This window comes from Lipotes vexillifer, unplaced genomic scaffold (genome assembly GCF_000442215.2).
Source record: "Lipotes vexillifer unplaced genomic scaffold, Lipotes_vexillifer_v1.1 scaffold641, whole genome shotgun sequence".
NCBI lineage: Eukaryota > Metazoa > Chordata > Mammalia > Artiodactyla > Lipotidae > Lipotes > Lipotes vexillifer.
The window spans coordinates 16,462-35,984 of record NW_006780658.1 but is presented as its reverse complement, the minus strand read 5'-3'; the positions used below and the strand labels follow the sequence as shown (position 1 = coordinate 35,984).

General features: G+C 37.0%; 1 protein-coding gene across 1 annotated transcript in view; it reads right to left on the bottom strand.

The window, feature by feature from the left end:
• The window catches only part of RSRC1 (arginine and serine rich coiled-coil 1), a gene marked incomplete at its 5' end in the record, with an annotated part of 333,988 nt that extends 315,266 nt beyond the window's left edge, over positions 1 to 18,722 (bottom strand). Inside the window, one exon of the mRNA XM_007454142.1 lies at positions 18,549 to 18,722. Coding sequence (XP_007454204.1) covers positions 18,549 to 18,722 — 174 coding nt within the window. The remainder of the gene's footprint in view (positions 1 to 18,548) is intronic.
• Between the last annotated feature and the right edge of the window lie 801 nt (positions 18,723 to 19,523).

Below are 19,523 nucleotides of genomic sequence, written 5' to 3'. Positions count from 1 at the left end.
TTATTACAAATACACATTACTTTTCAAAATCTGATACCTACCAGTTTCTTTTGCTAATGTGGAATGCCCTCCTTTACCTTTCTCAAGAAAAAGAAGCTAGGACTTCAACATGACAACCAAATTGATTTTCAGGATCTACTTCCAGGTGGCCTGTCACGGGCTAACACATCCACAGGGGACAAAGGGTGCCATTTCAAAATCCCCTCTAAGAGTTCAGAAAGAATTAAAACAGCAGCACTCATTGTTTTAATTCCCTAACTGTAATTGCTGTGTTAGTGATCACCACAAATATACTAGCATTTAAAAAGTGCTTTATGTCTATACCTGCAAGATCCAGTCTGTGAGATGCATCCCAATCTTCCTGTAGTTATGCACTATCTCAGAACCAAAGGACCGAATCCTGAGCACTAAATGAAAAGCATTAACCCCAAAGACACCATCTGGAGTCTTTCTTTTATTATATACTTTCACTGCCTTGAAATGTAAGATATGTTAACAGCACTTACATGAATGGAATGTATTACAACTCACTCTGCTTTAGTGGAAAAGTGTACCCCATTACTACATCTATCCAAAGAGATACATGTTATTCCTATTGTATGGCTACATACACTCTATTTACTAGGATATTAAAAATATTTAAACCAACCACCTTAAAACTGTCCTATAATATCACATTAGGATATTAAAAAAACTTCACATAGATATGTATTTCTCAACCTTTGCTTTTTAATCAAAAGAGGTTAAACTTCTGTTTCTATTCTTGTGCTGACCAAGATTTAATGAAATGTGAATCACATAGAATTATGGTTTATTCCAACCTGTTCTATTTTGGACATGCTATTGCAATGGTCACTAGGCTGGGAAGAAAGCCTATGAGACCTGAATAAACTAGACCTTTTTTTTTTTAATATTGAACAGATTGCTTCTATTCAGATCAAAATCATTCATATCTGAGATACTCAACGTGCTTACAATGAGGTATAAATTAGAATTATTGTGAGTAATTATAAGTAACAGCTTAGCTTTTAGGGGAACTGCCTTATTATTTAGGAAGAAAAAACTTGGCTGGCACTCCAAGTTTATTCCGTCTACATCTCTCTAAAAATAGTGTAGAATTTTTACCTTACGAAACCATACATAACCTAACTAAAGGCAAACACCAAGGCCTTCGGCAAAAAATCTCTATGGAATGGTATATTTAAATCTAGTAGTTTGCTCTATAACCACGTACTAAATCAACAGAGTAGGTGATACCAATTAAGATGCTGAAATAAACTAAACTAGGCAAGAAGAATCATCAGTGAGGACTGGAATTCTAATCAGTATTTAAAGTATAATTCCTAGAAGTGACATTCACCTTTTTAAACAACTGATGCTAAATGATATTAACTGCAGCATGATTGATAACATTTAAAGTACAGAAACGGATGGAGAAAGTTCAGTACACTTTTTAAAAATGTAGTCTACTGTATATATGCTGTCTACAAGACACCCACTTCAGACCTAGGGACACATACAGACTGAAAGTGAGGGGACTGAAAAAGATATTCCATGCAAACGGAGATCAAAACAAAGCTGGAGTAGCAATTCTCATATCAGACAAAATAGACTTTAAAACAAAGACAATTACAAGAGAGAAAGAAGGACACTACATAATGATCAAGGGATCAATCCAAGAAGAAGATATAACAACTGTAAATATTTACAAACCCAACATAGGAGCACCACAATACATAAGGCAAATACTAACAGCCATAAAAGGGGAAATCGACAGTAACACAATCATAGTAGGGGACTTTAATACCCCACTTTCACCAATGGACAGATCATCCAAAATGAAAATAAATAAGGACCCACAACCTTTAAATGATACATTAAACAAGATGGACTTAATTGATATTTATAGGACGTTCCATCCAAGAACAACAGAATACACTTTCTTCTCAAGTGCTCATGGAACATTCTGCAGGATAAATCATATCTTGGGACACAAATCAAGCCTTGGTATATTTAAGAAAATTGAAATTGTATCAAGTATCTTTTCCAACCACAATGCTATGAGACTACATATCAATTACAGGAAAAAATCTGTAAAAACTACAAACACATGGAGGCTAAACAATACACTACTTAATAACCAAGAGATCACTGAAAAATCAAAGAGGAAATAAAAAAATACCTAGAAACAAATGACAATGAAAACATGATGACCCAAAATCTATGGGATGCAGCAAAAGCAGTTCTAAGAGGGAAGCTTATAACAATACAATCCTACCTTAAAAAACAAGAAAATCTCAAATAAACAACCTAACCTTACACCTAAAGCGACTAGAGAAAGAAGAACAAAAAAAACCCCAAAGTTAGCAGAAGGAAAGAAATCATAAAGATCACAGCAGAAATAAATGAAAAAGAAATGAAGGAAACGATAGCAAAGATCAATACAACTAAAAGCTGATTCTTTGAGAAGATAAACAAAATTGATAAACCATTAGCGAGACTCATCAAGAAAAAAAGGGAGAAGACTCAAATCAATAGAATTAGAAATGAAAAAGGGGAAGTAACAACTGACACTGCAGAAATACAAAGGACAATGAGAGATTACTACAAAAAACTATATGCCAATAAAATGGAAAACTGGGAGGAAATGGACAAATTCTTAGAAATGCACAACCTTCCGAGACTGAACCAGGAAGAAATAGAAAATATGAACAGACCAATCACAAGCACTGAAATTGAAATTGTTATTAAAAGTCTTCCAACAAACAAAAGCCAGGGGCAGAAGGAGGAACCAAGATGGCGGAGTATAAGAACGTGCTCTCACTCCATCTTGAGAGAACACCAGAGTCACAAGTAGCTGCTGGGCAATCATCAATAGGAAGACACTGGAAATCACCAAAAAAGATACCCCACATCCAAAGACAAAGGAGAAGCCACAATGTGACGGTAGGAGGGGCGCAATCACAGTAAACTCAAATCCCGTAACTGGTGGGTGGGTGACTCACAGACTGGAGAACACTTATACCACAGAAGTCCACCCACTGGAGTGAAGGTTCTGAGCCCCACATCAGGCTTCCCAACCTGGGGGTCCGGAAACAGGAGGAGGAATTCCTAGAGAATCAGACGTTGAAGCCTAGTGGGAGTTGATTGCAGGACTTCGACAGGACTGGGGGAAACACAGATTCCACTCATGGAGGGCACACACAAAGTAGTGTGTGCATTGGGAACCAGGGGAAGGAACAGTGAACCCAGGGGAGACTGAAGCAAAATTACCTCCCAGTGTTGGAGGGTCTCCTGCAGAGGCAGGTGGTGGCAGCGGCTCACCATGGGGACTAGGAAATTGGCAGCAGAAGTTCTGGGAAGCAATCCTTGGTGTGAGCCCTCCCAGAGTCTGCCATTAGCCCCAGCAAAGAGCCCAGGTAGGCTCCAGTGTTGGGTTGCCTCAGGCCAAACAACCAACAGGGAGGGAACCCAGCCCCACCCATCAGCAGTCAAGTGGCTTAAAGTTTTACTGAGCTCTACCCAGGAGAGCAACACTCGGGCTCTACCCACCACCAGTCCCTCCAATCAAGCCTCTTAGATAGCCTCATCCACCAGAGGGCAGACAGCAGAAGCAAGAAGAACTGCAATCTTGCAGCCTGTGGAAAAAAACCACATTCACAAAAATATAGACAAGATGAAAAGGCAGAGGGCTAAGTACCAGATGAAGGAAAAAGATAAAACCCAGGAAAAACAACTAAATGAAGTGGAGATAGGAAACTTTCCAGAAAAAGAATTCAGAACAATGATAGTGAACATGAACCAGGACCTCCGAAAAAGAATGCAGGCAAAGATCGAGAAGATGCAAGAAATGTTTAGCAAAGACCTAGAAGAATTAAAGAACAAACAAACAGAGATGAACAATACAATAACTGAAATGAAAACTACACTAGAAGGAATCAATAGCAGAATAACTGAGGCAGAAGAACTGATAAGTGACCTGGAAGACAGAATGGTGGAATTCACTGCTGCAGAACAGAATAAAGAAAAAAGAATGAAAAGAAAGGAAGACAGCCTAAGATACCTCTGGGACAACACAGAACACAACAACATTTGCATTACAAGGGTTCCAGAAGGAGAAGAGACAGAGAAAGGACCAGAGAAAATATTTGAAGAGATTATACTCAAAAACTTCCCTAACATGAGAAAGGAAATAGCCACCCAAGTCCAGGAAGCACAGCAAGTCCCATATAGGAAAAATCCAAGGAGAAACACGCCAAGAAACATAGTAATCAAACTGGCAAAAATTAAAGACAAAAAAATATTATTGAAAGCAACAAGGGAAAACCAAAAAATAACATACAAGGGAACTCCCATAAGGTTAACAGCTGATTTCTCAGCAGAAACTCTACAAGCCAGAAGGGAGAGGCATGATATACTTAAAGTGATGAAAGGGAAGAACCTACATCAAAGATTTCTCTACCTGGCAAGGATCTCATTCAGATTCGATGGAGAAATCAAAAGCTTTACAGACAAGCAAAAGATAAGAGAATTCAGAACCACCAAACCAGCTCTACAACAAATACTAAAGGAACTTCTCTAAGTGAAAAACAGAAAAGTAGAAAAGGCCTAAAAAAACAAACCCATAACAATTAAGAAAATGGTAATAAGAACATACATATATATAATTACCTTAAATGTGAATGGATTAAATGCTCCAACCAAAAGACACAGGCTCCCTGAATGGAAACAAAGACCCATATGTATGCTGTCTAGAAGAAACCCACTTTAGACCTAGGGACACATACAGAGTGAAAGTGAGGGGACAGAAAAAGATATTCCATGCAAATGAAAATCAAAAGAAAGCTGGAGTAGCAATACTCATATCAGATAAAATAGATTTTAAAATAAAGGATGTTACAAGAGACAAGGAAAGACACTACATAATGATCAAGCAATCACTCCAAGAAGAAGATATAACAATTATAAATGTTTATGCACCAAACATACAAGCACCTCAATACATAAGACACATGCAAACAACCATGAAAGGAGAAATCGACAGTAACACAGTAATACTGGGCGACTTAACACCTCACTTACACCAATGGACAGATCATCCAAACAGAAAATTAATAAGCAAACACAAGCTTTAAATAACACAACAGGCCATATAGATTTAATTGATATTTATAGGACATTGCATCCAAAACCAGCACATTACACTTTTTTCTCAAGTGCACACGGATCATTCTCCAAGATAGATCACTTCTTGGGTCACAAAACAAGCCTCAGTAAAAGTAAGAAAATTGAAATCATATAAAACATATTTTCTGATCACAACACTATGATATTAGAAATCAGTTACAGGGAAAAAAACATAAAAAACACAAACACATGGATGCTAAACAATACATTACTAAATAATCAAGAGACCACTGAAGAACCCAAAGAGGAAATCAGAAAATACCTAGAGACAAATGACAACAAAAACACGACGATCAAAAACCTACGGGATGCAGCAAAACAATTTAAATGGCAAGTTTATAGCAGTACAAGCATACCTCAAGAAAAAACAAAAATCTCAAATAAACAATCTAAAATTACACCTAAAGGAACTAGAGAAAGAAGAACAAACAAAACCCAAAGCTAGCAGAAGGAAAGAAATCATAAAGATCAGAGCAGAAATAAATGAAATAGAAACAAAGAAAACAATAGCAAAGTTCAATAAAACTAAAAGCTGGGGCTTCCCTGGTGGCGCAGTGGTTGAGAGTCCACCTGTCGATGCAGGGGACGTGGGTTCATGCCCCGGTCCGGGAAGATCCCACATGCCGCAGAGCGGCTGGGCCCGTGAGCCATGGCCGCTGAGCCTGCAGGTCCGGATCCTGTGCTCCACAACGGGAGAGGCCACAACAGTGAGAGGCCCGTGTACCACAAAAAAAAAAAACTAAAACCTGGTTCTTTGAGAAGATAAACAAAATTGATAAACCATTAGCCAGACTCATCAAGAAAAAGAGGGAGAGGACTAAAATCAATAAAATTAGAAATGAAAAAGGAGAAGTTACAAAAGACACTGCAGAAATACAAAGCATCCTAAGAGACCACTACAAGCAACGCTATGCCAATAAAATGGACAACAAACAAAAGTCCAACAAACAAAAGTCGAGGCCCAAATAGCTTCACAGATGAATTCTATCAAACATTTAGAGAAGAGCTAACACCTATCCTCCTCAAACTCTTCCAAAAATTACAGAGGAAGGAAAACTTCCAAACTCATTCTATGAGGCCACCATCACCCTGATACCAAAACCAGACAAAGATGTCACAAACAAAGAAAACTACAGGCCAGTATCACTGATGAACATAGATGCAAAAATCCTCAACAAAATACTATCAAACAGAATCCAACAGCACATTAAGAGAGACTGATCAAGTGGGGTTTATCCCAGGAATGCAAGAACTCTTCAACATACGCAAATCAATCAATGTGATACACCATGTTAACCAACTGAAGGAGAAAAACCATAGGATCATCTCAATAGATGCAGAAAAAGCTTCTGACAAAATTCAACATCCATTTATGATAAAAACCCTCCAAAAAGTAGGCATAGAGGGAACTTACCTCAACATAATAAAGGCCATATATGACAAACACACAGCTAACATCATCCTCAATGGTGAAAAACTGAAACCATTTCCACTAAGATAAGGAACAAGACAGGTTGCCGACTCTCACCACGATTATTCAACATAGTTTTGGAAGTTTTAGCCACAGAAATCAAAGAAGAAAAAATAAAATAAAAGGAATCCAAATCAGAAAAGGAAAAGTAAAACTGTCACTGTTTTCAGATGACATGATGCTATATATAGAATATCCTAAAGATGCTACCAGAACACTACTAGCACTAATCAAAGAATTTGGTAAAGTAGCAGTATACAAAATTAAAGCACAGAAATCTCTTGCATTCCTACACACTAATGATGAAAAATCTGAAAGTGAAATTAAAAAAACACTCCCATTTACCACTGCAACAAAAAGAATAAAATATCTAGGAATAAACCTACCTAAGGAGACAAAAGACATGTATGCAGAAAATTATAAGACACTGATGAAAGAAATTAAAGATGATACAAACAGATGAAGAGATATACCATGTTCTTGGATGGAAGAATCAACATTCTGAAAATGACTATCCTACCCAAAGCAATCTACAGATACAATGCAATCCCTATCAAACTACCACTGGCATTTTTCACAGAACTAAAACAAAAAATTTCACAATCTGTATGGAAACACAAAAGACCCTGAATAGCCAACGCAATCTTGAGGAAGAAAAACAGAGCTGGAGGAATCAGGCTTCAGGACTTCAGACTATACTACAAAGCTATAGTAATCAAGACAGTATGGTACTGGCACAAAAACAGAAAGATAGATCAATGGAACAGGATAGAAAGCCCAGAGATAAACCCACGCACATATGGTCACCTTATCTTTGATAAAGGAGGCAAGAATATACAGTGTAGAAAAGACAGCCTCTTCAGTAAGTGGAGCTGGGGAAACTGAACAGGTACATGTAAAGGAATGAAATTAGAACACTCCCTAACACCATACACAAAAATAAGCTCAAAATGGATTAAAGACCTAAATGTAAGGCTAGACACTATAAAACTCTTAGAGGAAAACACAGGCAGAACACTCTATGACATAAATCACCACAAGATCCTTTTTCACCCACCTCCAAGAGAAAGGGAAATAAAAACAAAAATAAACAAATGGGACCTAATGAAACTTAAAAGCTTTTGCACAACAAAAGAAACCATAAACAAGACGAAAAGACAACCCTCCGAATGCGAGAAAATATTTGCAAATGAAGCAACTGACAAAGGATTAATCTCCAAAATTTACAAGCAGCTCATGCAGCTAAATATCAAAAAATAAATAAATAAATAACCCAATCCAAAAATGGGCAGAAGACCTAAACACACATTTCTCCCAAGAAGATATACAGATTGCCAACAAACATGAATGAATGCTCAACATCATTAATCATTAGAGAAATGCAAATCAAAACTACAATGAGGTATAACTTCACACCAGTCAGAATGGCCATCATCAAAAAATCTAAAAACAATAAATGCTGGAGAGGGTGTGGAGCAAAGGGAACCCTCTTGCACTGTTGGTGGGAATGTAAATTGATACAGCCACTATCGAGAACAGTATGGAGGTTCCTTAAAAAACTAAAAATAAAACTACCATATGACCCAGCAATTCCACTCCTGGGCATATACCCAGAGAAAACATAATTCCAAAAGATACATGCACCCCAGTGTTCATTGCAGCACTATTTACAATAGGCAGGACATGGAAGCAACCTAAATGTCCATCAACAGAGGAATGGATAAAGAAGATGTGGTACATATATCTAGGCCTGTGAGCCATGGCTGCTGAGCCTGCATGTCCGGAGCCTGTGCTCCGCAACGGGAGAGGCCACAACAGTGAGAGGCCCACGTACCGCAAAAAAAAAGAGTCATGTACCACAATGTTCATTGCAGCTCTATTTACAATAGCCAGGACATGGAAGCAAGCTAAGTGTCCATCAACCTATGAATGGATAAAGAAGATGTGGCACATTATACAATGGAATATTACTCAGCCATAAAAAGAGACGAAATTGAGCTATCTGTAGTGAGGTGGATGGACCTAGAGTCTGTCATACAGAGTGAAGTTAGTCAGAAAGAGAAAAACAAATACTGTATGTTAACACATATATATGGAATCTAAAAAACAAAAAAAAAAATGGCAATGAAGAACTTAGGGGCAAGACAGCAATAAAGACGCAGACCTACTAGAGAATGGAACTGAGGATACGGGGAGGGAGAAGGGTAAGCTGGCACAAAGTGAGAGAGTGGCATGGACATATATACACTACCAAATGTAAAACAGATAGCTAGTCGGAAGCAGCCACATAGCACAGGGAGATCAACTCGGTGCTTTGTGACCACCTAGAGGGGTGGGATAGGGAGGGTGGAGGGAGGGAGACACAAGAGGGAAGAGGTATGGGGATATATGTATATGTATAACTGATTCACTTTTTTATAAAGCAGAAACTAACACACCATTGTAAAGCAATTATACTGTAATAAGATGTTAAAAAAAATAAACTGTAGTCTAGGGACTTTGATAGAAGTGATGTGTTTATGTGTGTGCACATGCACAGTTATACCAGGCATGGAGTAGTAGGAAAAAAGGTGGTTATTTTCCTAATACCCAAAATTCAATTTTACCATTTTTAAATGCTTAACAGCTACATTTTGTTACTAGAAACAACTTCTAAAACCATTACTTATTCATACATTCTACAAATATTTCAGTACTTGTTATGATCCAAGAAAATATACATGCAATGTTGAATACAACAGACAAGGTATTGAATATGTATAATCTGGCAATTATGAAATTTTATACAAAGCTCTCTTTTATTACAAAGCTCTCTGTTCAGATTAGGTGTAGATACTATGAGTGCTAACTGCAGAGCTATTTAGCACACTCATGAGGGGCAGGAAATACTTCATAAAGGATGTGATCTCTAAAATGAGCCCAAAACATCAACAGAACTGTCAGGAGAGGTAGGGAAGAAAGAGTTTTTAAGGCTGAGGGAATATTTCTTTAAAAAGACACAAAAGTAAGAAAAAAGAATGACAACTGGGAAACTGGTAATCACGGGAATCAATAATTAAATTTGTGTTATTCAAAAAAAATAAAATAACTACCATTTATTGAAATCCTACTACATAGTACTAGCCTCTTACACACACTGCTTCTAATCTTTACAGCTTTTCAACTATCATTATCCTAATTTTACAGAAGAAATTTAAGGCTTAACAAGAATAACTTGCCCTTGTCAGGAAAAAATTTTAAATGAGATGAGATGACCAAATAAGATGATTGGATGTTTTGTCTAGGGTGCATTTCCAAGTTATCTCCACTTTTCTGCTTTTCCTCATCTGACATATTTTTAAATTCCACAAATTATCAATAATTGATAGCAATGCAAAAGTTTATTTTCCATAGATATGAAAAAGAATTATTCCAGTGGAGTTATAACTGATTTCCCTCCCCACGTGGAAGGAGGCAATTTTGAATCAATTAAGCAAGTTTGTGTCCAGTATTCCTGGTGGCCTATGTATGTGTCTGTTCTTTGGATTCTCCTTGAGCTCCATGTAACATCTTACTGGGTTCCCTCATTAATTAATGAGCTAACAGCTTTGGCATGGGTTTATGTACATGTTTATGAGTCATGATTTTACCTTTTTAAAACATTATCCTTTAATATCTCCAAAGCAAAATAAGTCAGAATTTGAAGGTTTGTGTGGATTCTGCATGGTTCCAAAGACAAAGTTCCTTCCATCCCATACAACTCACTACCTCTCTCCTTTTAATCTTGAATGGTAATGCCAACATAATTTTTGTAATACATCTTGTAAGGGGTCTCACCAAATTTTTGATAGTCCATGTGATAAAACTTACTAAAAAGTCCAGCTTGTGGCTACTTTCACTCTTACTAATTCTTCATACAACCATAATTCATCAGCTTCTTGTGGAATGAAAAAGGAAAATAAAAGTACCTTCTCTCATTCCAAGTCTTTTTTACAGTCAGGCAACCACAAAAAAGAATGAACCTACAATTCATGCCATTTAATATTCTATCAGGCATAATTCAAGTCAAATTCCATTGGGCAAAGTCTGGGATAATTAAAAGTACTAATATAATGAATAAGAGAAAGGTGGTGACCTGGGGGAGAACTTATGAAACCCTTGTCTCCTGCTTTTGTTGATTATTCTTTTTGTTATGATGGATTCCCTTTCTTGACCCCCCCTTTTTTTTTTTTTTTTTTTTTTTTGCGGTACGAGGGCCTCTCACCGTCACGGCCCCTCCCGTTGCGGAGCACAGGCTCCAGACGCGCAGGCCCAGCGGCCACGGCCCACGGGCCCAGCCGCTCCGCGGCATGCAGGATCCTCCCGGACTGGGGCACGAACCCGCGTCCCCTGCATCGGCAGGCGGACTCCCAACCACTGCACCACCAGGGAAGCCCTGACCTCACCTTTTTGAAAAATAACAGATTGTTTCTGTTAAACAAAACTAATAGCTAGTGACAAATACCCAAACCTATATAATGGAAACTGGGTGGTAAATTTCACTGTAATATAAAATACCCAACAACATAATAAGCCACTGTTATGGTATTCATTCAATTCACAAGGAAATTGTAAAACCTTTAATTTAAAAAGGAAAAAGAAATCCAGTGCACACACTTTAAAGATGGTTTTGTTTACCTGCTTAACAAAATTGACAGTACGAAGCTTCTTTCACATGTTACAATGCCATGTGTTAAAGGTATATTTCCTTCGAACCAAACATTTACCCTTCGCCACTGGTGAAAGGCAACAAGATCTCTTTACAGAGTCTCGTCTTTTTCAATAAATTTTGCATGAAAACATGTTATCCTGGCACAAAGTTGCCTGCTGTCACATTCGAAGTATAATAAATGTTTAATGAAAAAACAACACCACACAGCTTGGTGTCAGACAACAGCTATCACACAGCCCTGCTTTGATCGAAACAGACACTTAAAAGGAGTTCTAAGCACACTCTGCACCACAGAACTCTATAACCTATATGCAAATAGGGGTAAATTAGCATAAATGATTTCCTGCTGCATAAAGAAATAAGAGGTAAAGAAAAATATGACAGCATCTAAGAGTATGGAACTGCTGTCAAACTCAAGAGTCCAGCATTCCCAAACCACTTCCAACACCTTCTGCCAAGCACTAGGTAGGAAAAATGGGCTATAACTATAGCCCATATTAGCATGGGCTATAACTGAAGCCCAAGTTCACTGCTATCCCAGTGGCTTCTATACATATTTTCAAAAAGTCTTAAGACAAATGATTTAGTGAGAGTCACATTTAAGAAATTCTATTTAAGACTTCCCTGGCGGTCCAGTGGTTAAGACTCCACACTTCCAATGCAGGGGGCATGGGTTCAATCCCTGGTTGGGGAAATTCCACATGCCATGTGATGTGGCCAGAAAAATTTTTTAATTCTGTTTAAATGCATTCCACTCCAATTACCTACCAAAAAGCACTGCTTCAGTTGTCAAAATTTGTATCCAGAGGGAAATTCTTAACCTCTCTCTAAAAGTACAAAGCTTCAGAAAGTTATATAAAGGAAATGAGGAAGATAAGTATAAACGACACAAGTGTTTGGGCAAAATATTCCAGAAGTCTTGATGGGCACATTTCTGAGTACAACATCCACCTACTGAAAAGCTAATAAGTATATAATAAAAGTGAAAACCTTTCACAGTAGCACATCATAGGGGAGAATAGGCTACGGAATACTAAATTAGGTTCCTGATGAATCCTAAAGTTACTCAAATTAAGAAAGCATTTTACTATGCAATAACTGCTTTAATCCAAACTTTCCTGGCTGGTGGTTTAAATCATGATTGAAAATAAAGTTAAATCAGGGACTTCCCTGGTGGTCCAGTGGTAAAGAATCCACCTTCCAATGCAGGGGATGCAGGTTCAATCCCTGGTCAGGGAACTAAGATCCCACATGCCGCGGGGCAACTAAGCCCGCACGTCACAACTACTGAGCCCGCGTGCCTCAACTAGAGAGTCCACGTGCCACAACCTACAGAGCCCATGCACTCTGGAGCCTGTGTGCCACAACTAGAGAGAGAAAACCCGCACGCCACAACTAGAGAGAAGCCTGCACGCCACAACTAGAGAGAAGCCCATGTGCCGCAAGGAAGAGCCTGTGTGCCATAACAAAAAGATCCCACACGCCACAACCCGCATGCCACGGTGAAGACCCGAAGCAGCCAAAAATAAAATAAATAAAAATAAATACATAAATATTTTAAAAATAATAATTAAGTTAAATCAAATCCATCCAAATTCTACCCTTAAGGATGGCACTATGATTTAAAATCAATAGTAGAATGTCACTGGTGGCACTGACATTTACTCACAACTAATTTTTCAAGGAAGTCCATAAAATGTTTTATAGTGGATGACTATACTTTTTGGAATTTGATTAAAATGCTTCTAAAGAAGGCTCAGTAAGATACTAATCCACAGAAGACTCAAATGGGGTGTACAATGTTCACAATCATCAAACCAAGTTGTAATTATGAGATGCCATGGCAAGTTTCATATTTCTGATTTTTGACTCTCAATAAAAGCTTGCTTAAAATGATGTTGTTAATGTCCAGCTTCAATTTAATAACTCTAGTATTAATAAAATTTGTTTTCATATTGCAAAGACATGTCCTCAGAAAAGAAATACAATTATCTAATGATACGCTGAATATTTGTTCTAAAAATTTGGGGGGGAAACTAATAAAAACAAAGAAAATCTGTATCAGTATTTTAAAAATTAAATATTCTTAGAAACCAAATTTTATAAATGTAAAACATTAAAAATTAAAGTCATTAAACCTTTTTGATAAAATCTAAGACAAGGTTTGGTCGGTGTCTTTCTTATATTAATCTTTCACTCAGTGTTGTAAGGAAAGGCACCTTTTAATCCCTACAAACTCCTGATATCCTTCTAGTTTATATTAGGCCTCCCTTATTCAGCAAAATTATAAAATAAATAGATCAACTTATGACATTATAGACAAATCCTAATTATAATCATTCAAATGTTCCAGAAATTTCCAGAACTTGTACTTAATTAGATGCTACTTTAAAAAGGTTTTTCAGAATTGCCTAATTTTATATTTTTTTTCTCAAAAGGCTAATAAAAAAAGCTCTTCCACATTATTAGGCTCATAAATTCCTGCTTGAGCATTTCTTCCTTTCCTGCTTTTATTTTTCCCAATTTATAAAATATTCCCTTACCATTATTGTACTTACTCTCCTTGCTTTATATTTCATAAATGTATGCTTTATGTTCTATCAATATTTATAAATATTGATATTTTCAAACTGGTTTGATAAAAACAAAGATTGTTATATATAAAGAAACAGAATCACATGAGTTTTTATTTTCTCTTATGTGAGGAAACATCTAGGTTATTTAGCACAAGCTAAAATATTTGTCATTGAGTCACACAATCACAATGAACTAATACGTCTAAGTCCAAATTCAATCATTTGTGAATCTTTTTTCCTTTCTCTCCACCTACACATGTTCTTAAAAAAAATAATAAAAATTTCAAAAGAGCCAATAAAACCATCACAGAAATACATTTAATTAAGGTCTAGAAATTTTTTGTCATTTTATTAAATATAATTAAAAGTAATTCTAAATAAACAGATTAAATGCTGACGTGGGAAAGTAAGGAAGAGAAAGGAAGAAAAAAACGAATCAGTCTTTTACTAATGACAGATTTCTGACCCGATCAGAGAAAACAAGGCACAGAAAATTCTTTCTGTTTTCCTTAGCTATTTTCTAGGAAAGTTTAAGCAATAGCATATCACTTGATCTCAAACACTATATATCATCATCAATAATCATGGATTACTACAGAAATAAATATAGTGTACTATTAAGAGTCAAGATACGGTTGTCAGTGAACCTGATTTAGAAAACTAACTCTGCCATTTATTTACAAGCCCTATGATCACAAGTGTTCATTTGTATAAATGGGAAAATAAAAGCACCTGTTTCACTAGGTTATTATGAAAATTAAATAAGATAATACATAATGCTTAGCAAAATTTCTGATACCTAGAAAATAAATTTAAATGTTAGATGCTTATTATTATGTCCACTGTAAGTAAAGCATTTTGTTCATACCTTATGTAGACCTTATCATAAAAATTACTCTACTTGAGATTTCACTGGCTTCTCACTACCTTTAGAATTAACTCTCTCCTTAGCATAACATATACTCCAATAATCACCTCTCATCATTATTCCTCTTCTTCTCTAAACTAATCCCCATGAGACTTCAGTTTCTCAAATACGACATACCCACCTTGCTTTCCTCCAAGTATTTCCACATGGAGTTCATTTTGCATGCACCCTTCTTTCCCATCTCTTCCTTCCTTCAGTGTATAAACACCGCTTCTTCTGAGAGCCCGTCCCTAACATGCTGACTAATCTAGCTCAACCAGCTTAAAGTTCATGAAAATATCTTGCAACCAAAATGTGTCAAGACTGAGGATGAAACCCAATGTGCTGAGACTGGCCTGCTGGAACAATAAAAAGGGCACAGGTCTGCTTACCTCCGAACTTTTTCTTATATTAGCAATAAATGTACTTAATTGTTTAAGCCATATGTTGACAAACTACAACCCATGGGCAAATATAGCCATCTGCCCATTTTTGTAAATAAAGTATAAAACTTTACTGGAATACAGCCATGCCACTCATTTAGTATTATCTATGGCTGCTTTCATGCTAAAAGGGCAGAGTTCAGTAGTTGGCAACAGAGACATATGGCCAAGAAAGCCTAATTTATTTACTACCTAGCTCTTCACAAAAAGTTTGCTGCTCTTGGTTTAAGCTAGTTTAGTTAGGTTTTGTTACTTATACCCAAAAGTACCCTAACACGTAACAGTTAGTTTCCTACAGAAACATTCATCTGATTTTACTGTAATTACTTATATATCTTCCCTTCTATATATGCTTATTTTGCCACCTGCATGAAATCTCCAAGTAAGACTAGCCTGCCATTATGTCCCCATTACCTAACATATACTTGACAAATAGAAGGCATTCAAGTATTGTTGACTGAACAAGTGAACAAATGAATGAATGAGCATATGTGATCAATACCCAATAAATATTTATGAAAAACTACCATGTACATTAGGTACGCTGAGTAATACAAAAGAGTATAAGACCCATGCTCTGCCCTGAATGGCTTAAAGATCAGGTTTAGGAAATAAACATGTAAGCTGTAAAAAATATATATGTTATTTCTGGAGCAAAATGGGGTGTATCTGTCATATATAAATACTACCATATTAAATGTATACATCAACCCCCCCCAATCCTGATTTCAGATCGTACTAAATGGTATGAATTCATGTGGCCTTAGCACTAATCAGAAGGGAGGGCACATTGACATAACACCACCCTGTACTATGGTCCACTAAAACCATGAAGATGACTAAATCAGGCTACTCACAGCTTTTTGGCATCAGTACTCATGGCCCTTCAACTGACACCTCTTGTTTTGACCTTGTTCATTGCCTTTGTTGAGATTTAAGAAATAATGACAAATACAACATTATTATCTTGTGAACCTGTCATCTAGGAATCAGTCCCTAGAACAAAATCAGCTCTGAGTGATGGCAGAATCTAACCTGTAAAGCTGTTGCCAACCTTCAAAATTAATGTCACCATATGGAACCCTTTCCTGAAGCCACCCGACCTCCCTTTTGATTCATGCTCTCATTTTTCTTACCTTTAAAATACCCCAAATAATGCTTTATGTAATATCAACTTCACACAACTGTGTAAATATTATTCTAAAAAGTAAAACTTGGGGCTTCCCTAGTGACGCAGTGGTTGAGAACCTGCCTGCCAATGCAGACGACACAGGTTCGAGCCCTGGTCTGGGAAGATCCCACATGCCATGGAGCGACTGGGCCCGTGAGCCACAATTACTGAGCCTGCGCGTCTGGAGCCTGTGCTCCGCAAGAACAGAGGCCGCGATAGTGAGAGGCCTGCGCACCGCGATGAAGAGTGACCCCCACTTGCCACAACTAGAGAAAGCCCATGCACAGAAATGAAGACCCAACACAGCCATAAATAAATAAATAAATAAATACATTGTGTATTTAAAAAAAAAAAAAAAGTAAAACTTGGTGAAGTAGAAAGCAAAGATTTAATGACCAGTAAAAATCATAGTCATTTCACATAGTTGTGTAATATCTAAAGTGTAAACCAAAAGGAGGAGGAAAAAAAGAACAAGGAGCACAGCATTTCCTTGACTGATGTAATTTATTCATCCTCTTAGTCCATGTTTTCCAGTCTTAGAAACCTACTCTACATCTTCTCTTCAACTATCATCCTCCTGACTTTCTCCCTTTATCAACAGATTTCCCCCATATCCTCTCTGATCCTCACTCCATTCTACCAACTCTGGGTAAGTCAGGTTCCCTAAATTTAAAGCCAGATATCCAACTCTATCTCCTCTCCTATAATATTCAACAGTCCTTAAAACTAGAAAAAGACAGAACTCAGAATTTTTCAGGAACACAACTGCTCAATGTACATTAATGGCATTGAGGGAAAGAAAGTCACACAATAACGTTACACTCTCCCAAAATCCACCACAAATTTATCATTTCAAAGAATACATAAAAGCCAACAATCCAGGCAGTTTTATATAATATCACTGTAAATCTGGATTAAAAAATAAACACACAGCCACCTGTGAAACAGAGAGGGATGAGAAGAGCCCCATAACCTTTAATAAACTTAATTCTTCATAGAATCAAGATCTCAAGGAACCATATCCAAAATCTTGGTAAGCTCTTCAATTTAACACTGAAAAGTGACACACTAAAGATAAACACTTCTGTATTGAAGTATTAGAGTAAACATATATAGGGTGTTGAAAGACTAACAAAAGAGGATAAATTCTAAGATGTTCTAAACACTTCATAGAATAAAAGATCCCAGTGTTGGTTTGGAATAAAACAAACAAGAAGCTGTAATTTAAGCCAGGGGTCCCCAACCACTGATACCGGTCTGCGGCCTGTTAGGAACCAGGTTGCACAGCAGGAGGTGAGTGGTGGGCAAGGTAGCGAAGCTTCAGCTGCCACTCTCCACTCCCCATGGCTCGCATTACCACCTGAACCATCCTCCCAGCCTCACCACCACACACCCGTCCATGGAAAAATTGTCTTCAACAAAACTGGTCCCTGGTGACAAAAAGGTTGGGGACCACAGATTTAAGTTACTAAACAAGATTTTATTTCACTTTAACATCTTCTAATTAAATAAACTGTTTTAAATGGACTTCAACCTCCAAACAGACAAAACTAGAATAACTGTTTCAATGATATCAATTCCAGAAAAAATAAATTCTGGGTCCCATATGCACATACACTCATCTAACACGTACATATACCTTAATATTGACCAAGTCCTCATTCTACATTGAAAGAGGTCTAGCCAACAGTAAATCACGTGGTTCCCTCCCTTCGTTCCATCTTTATCCTTTTCCCCTAACAGTTTTACAATAAGCTAACAGACATCTTTAATTGTAAGTAGTCTTCAAATTTTAAATATTGTATTCATGATAAAGAAAATGGAGCTTTCCTAACAAATTATGTAAATTTTCCTTTACTAACATACTAAGTATTGACAGTGCTATTTGTTTCAAGATTTGTTTTGTAAATATTAAATGAAAACAGGAATAGAAAGGAAGCACAGTAAAAATCTGAGGTAACTATTCTGATTTATCCTTTCTTTATTCTATACTATATTCTCCTCTTTTTTCCATCTTAGAAAAACCTCAGAAGATGAAAATTTAGTTTGAATATTGCTATGGAATCACGGAGTCATCACTGCTTTAGATCTGCTTCAACTTACCCACGTTTGATGCTGTGTAATTCCTTGTCCTTGCCTTTATCCTTTTCCTTTTCTCTTTTCTCCTTATCTCTGCCTTTACGTCGTTCTCTATCCCGAGACCGACTACGTGTTCTTCTGTGACTGGACCTTTCACTGCTTCGACTATGGGAACGTGGACGTGGTCTTGATCGGGACCTACAGTAAGTAGATTTCATTATATACATTTAGTGTATATTTTGTATTATGAAATAAAAATATCCTTAAAAATTGTCTGAAAGAAAAGGATTTAGTTTTAGTTAAGGACTCAGTTAAATAACTGTTTGAAGCAAGCATCTAAAGATGATTATGAATAAGTACTCTGTTAAAGAACATGAGGGAAACATATGTGTCAACTTTACAGGAATATAAGGTTTAGTGTTTGTTTAATCAAAAAAGTCTTAAAGTTCAAATCAAATCTTCATTACTCAAATCTCTTCAAGATAATATAACAAATCTAAATGTATATTCTAATCTGCAAGGATTAGGGTCTTCCCTATCCCTACAATCTCTACTTTCTATATTGATTCTACCTAATTTCCTATTTCTAACTGTTAGAATAAAACTATTCCTCTACTCTACTATAATCCAGCTATTCTTTGCATAAAATGAAGGACAGTATTAGGATATATTATGTGCTTTTACAAAGTAAAGATTTTTAGGGGCTTCCCTGGTGGCGCGGTGGTTGTGAGTCTGCCTGCCGATGCAGGACACGGGTTCGTGCCCTGGTCTGGGAGGATCCCACATGCCGCAGAGCGGTCAGTCCCATGAGCCATGGCCGCTGAGCCTGCGCGTCCGGAGCTTGTGCTCTGCAGCAGGAGAGGCCACAACGGTGAGAGGCCCACGTACCGCAAAAAAAAAAAAAAGATTTTTAGATCCTGACTTACAGTATTGACAAGAAAGCCTCTACCAGATTGATGATCCTATAGAAACTATAAAAAAACAACTAACTGAAGTCAC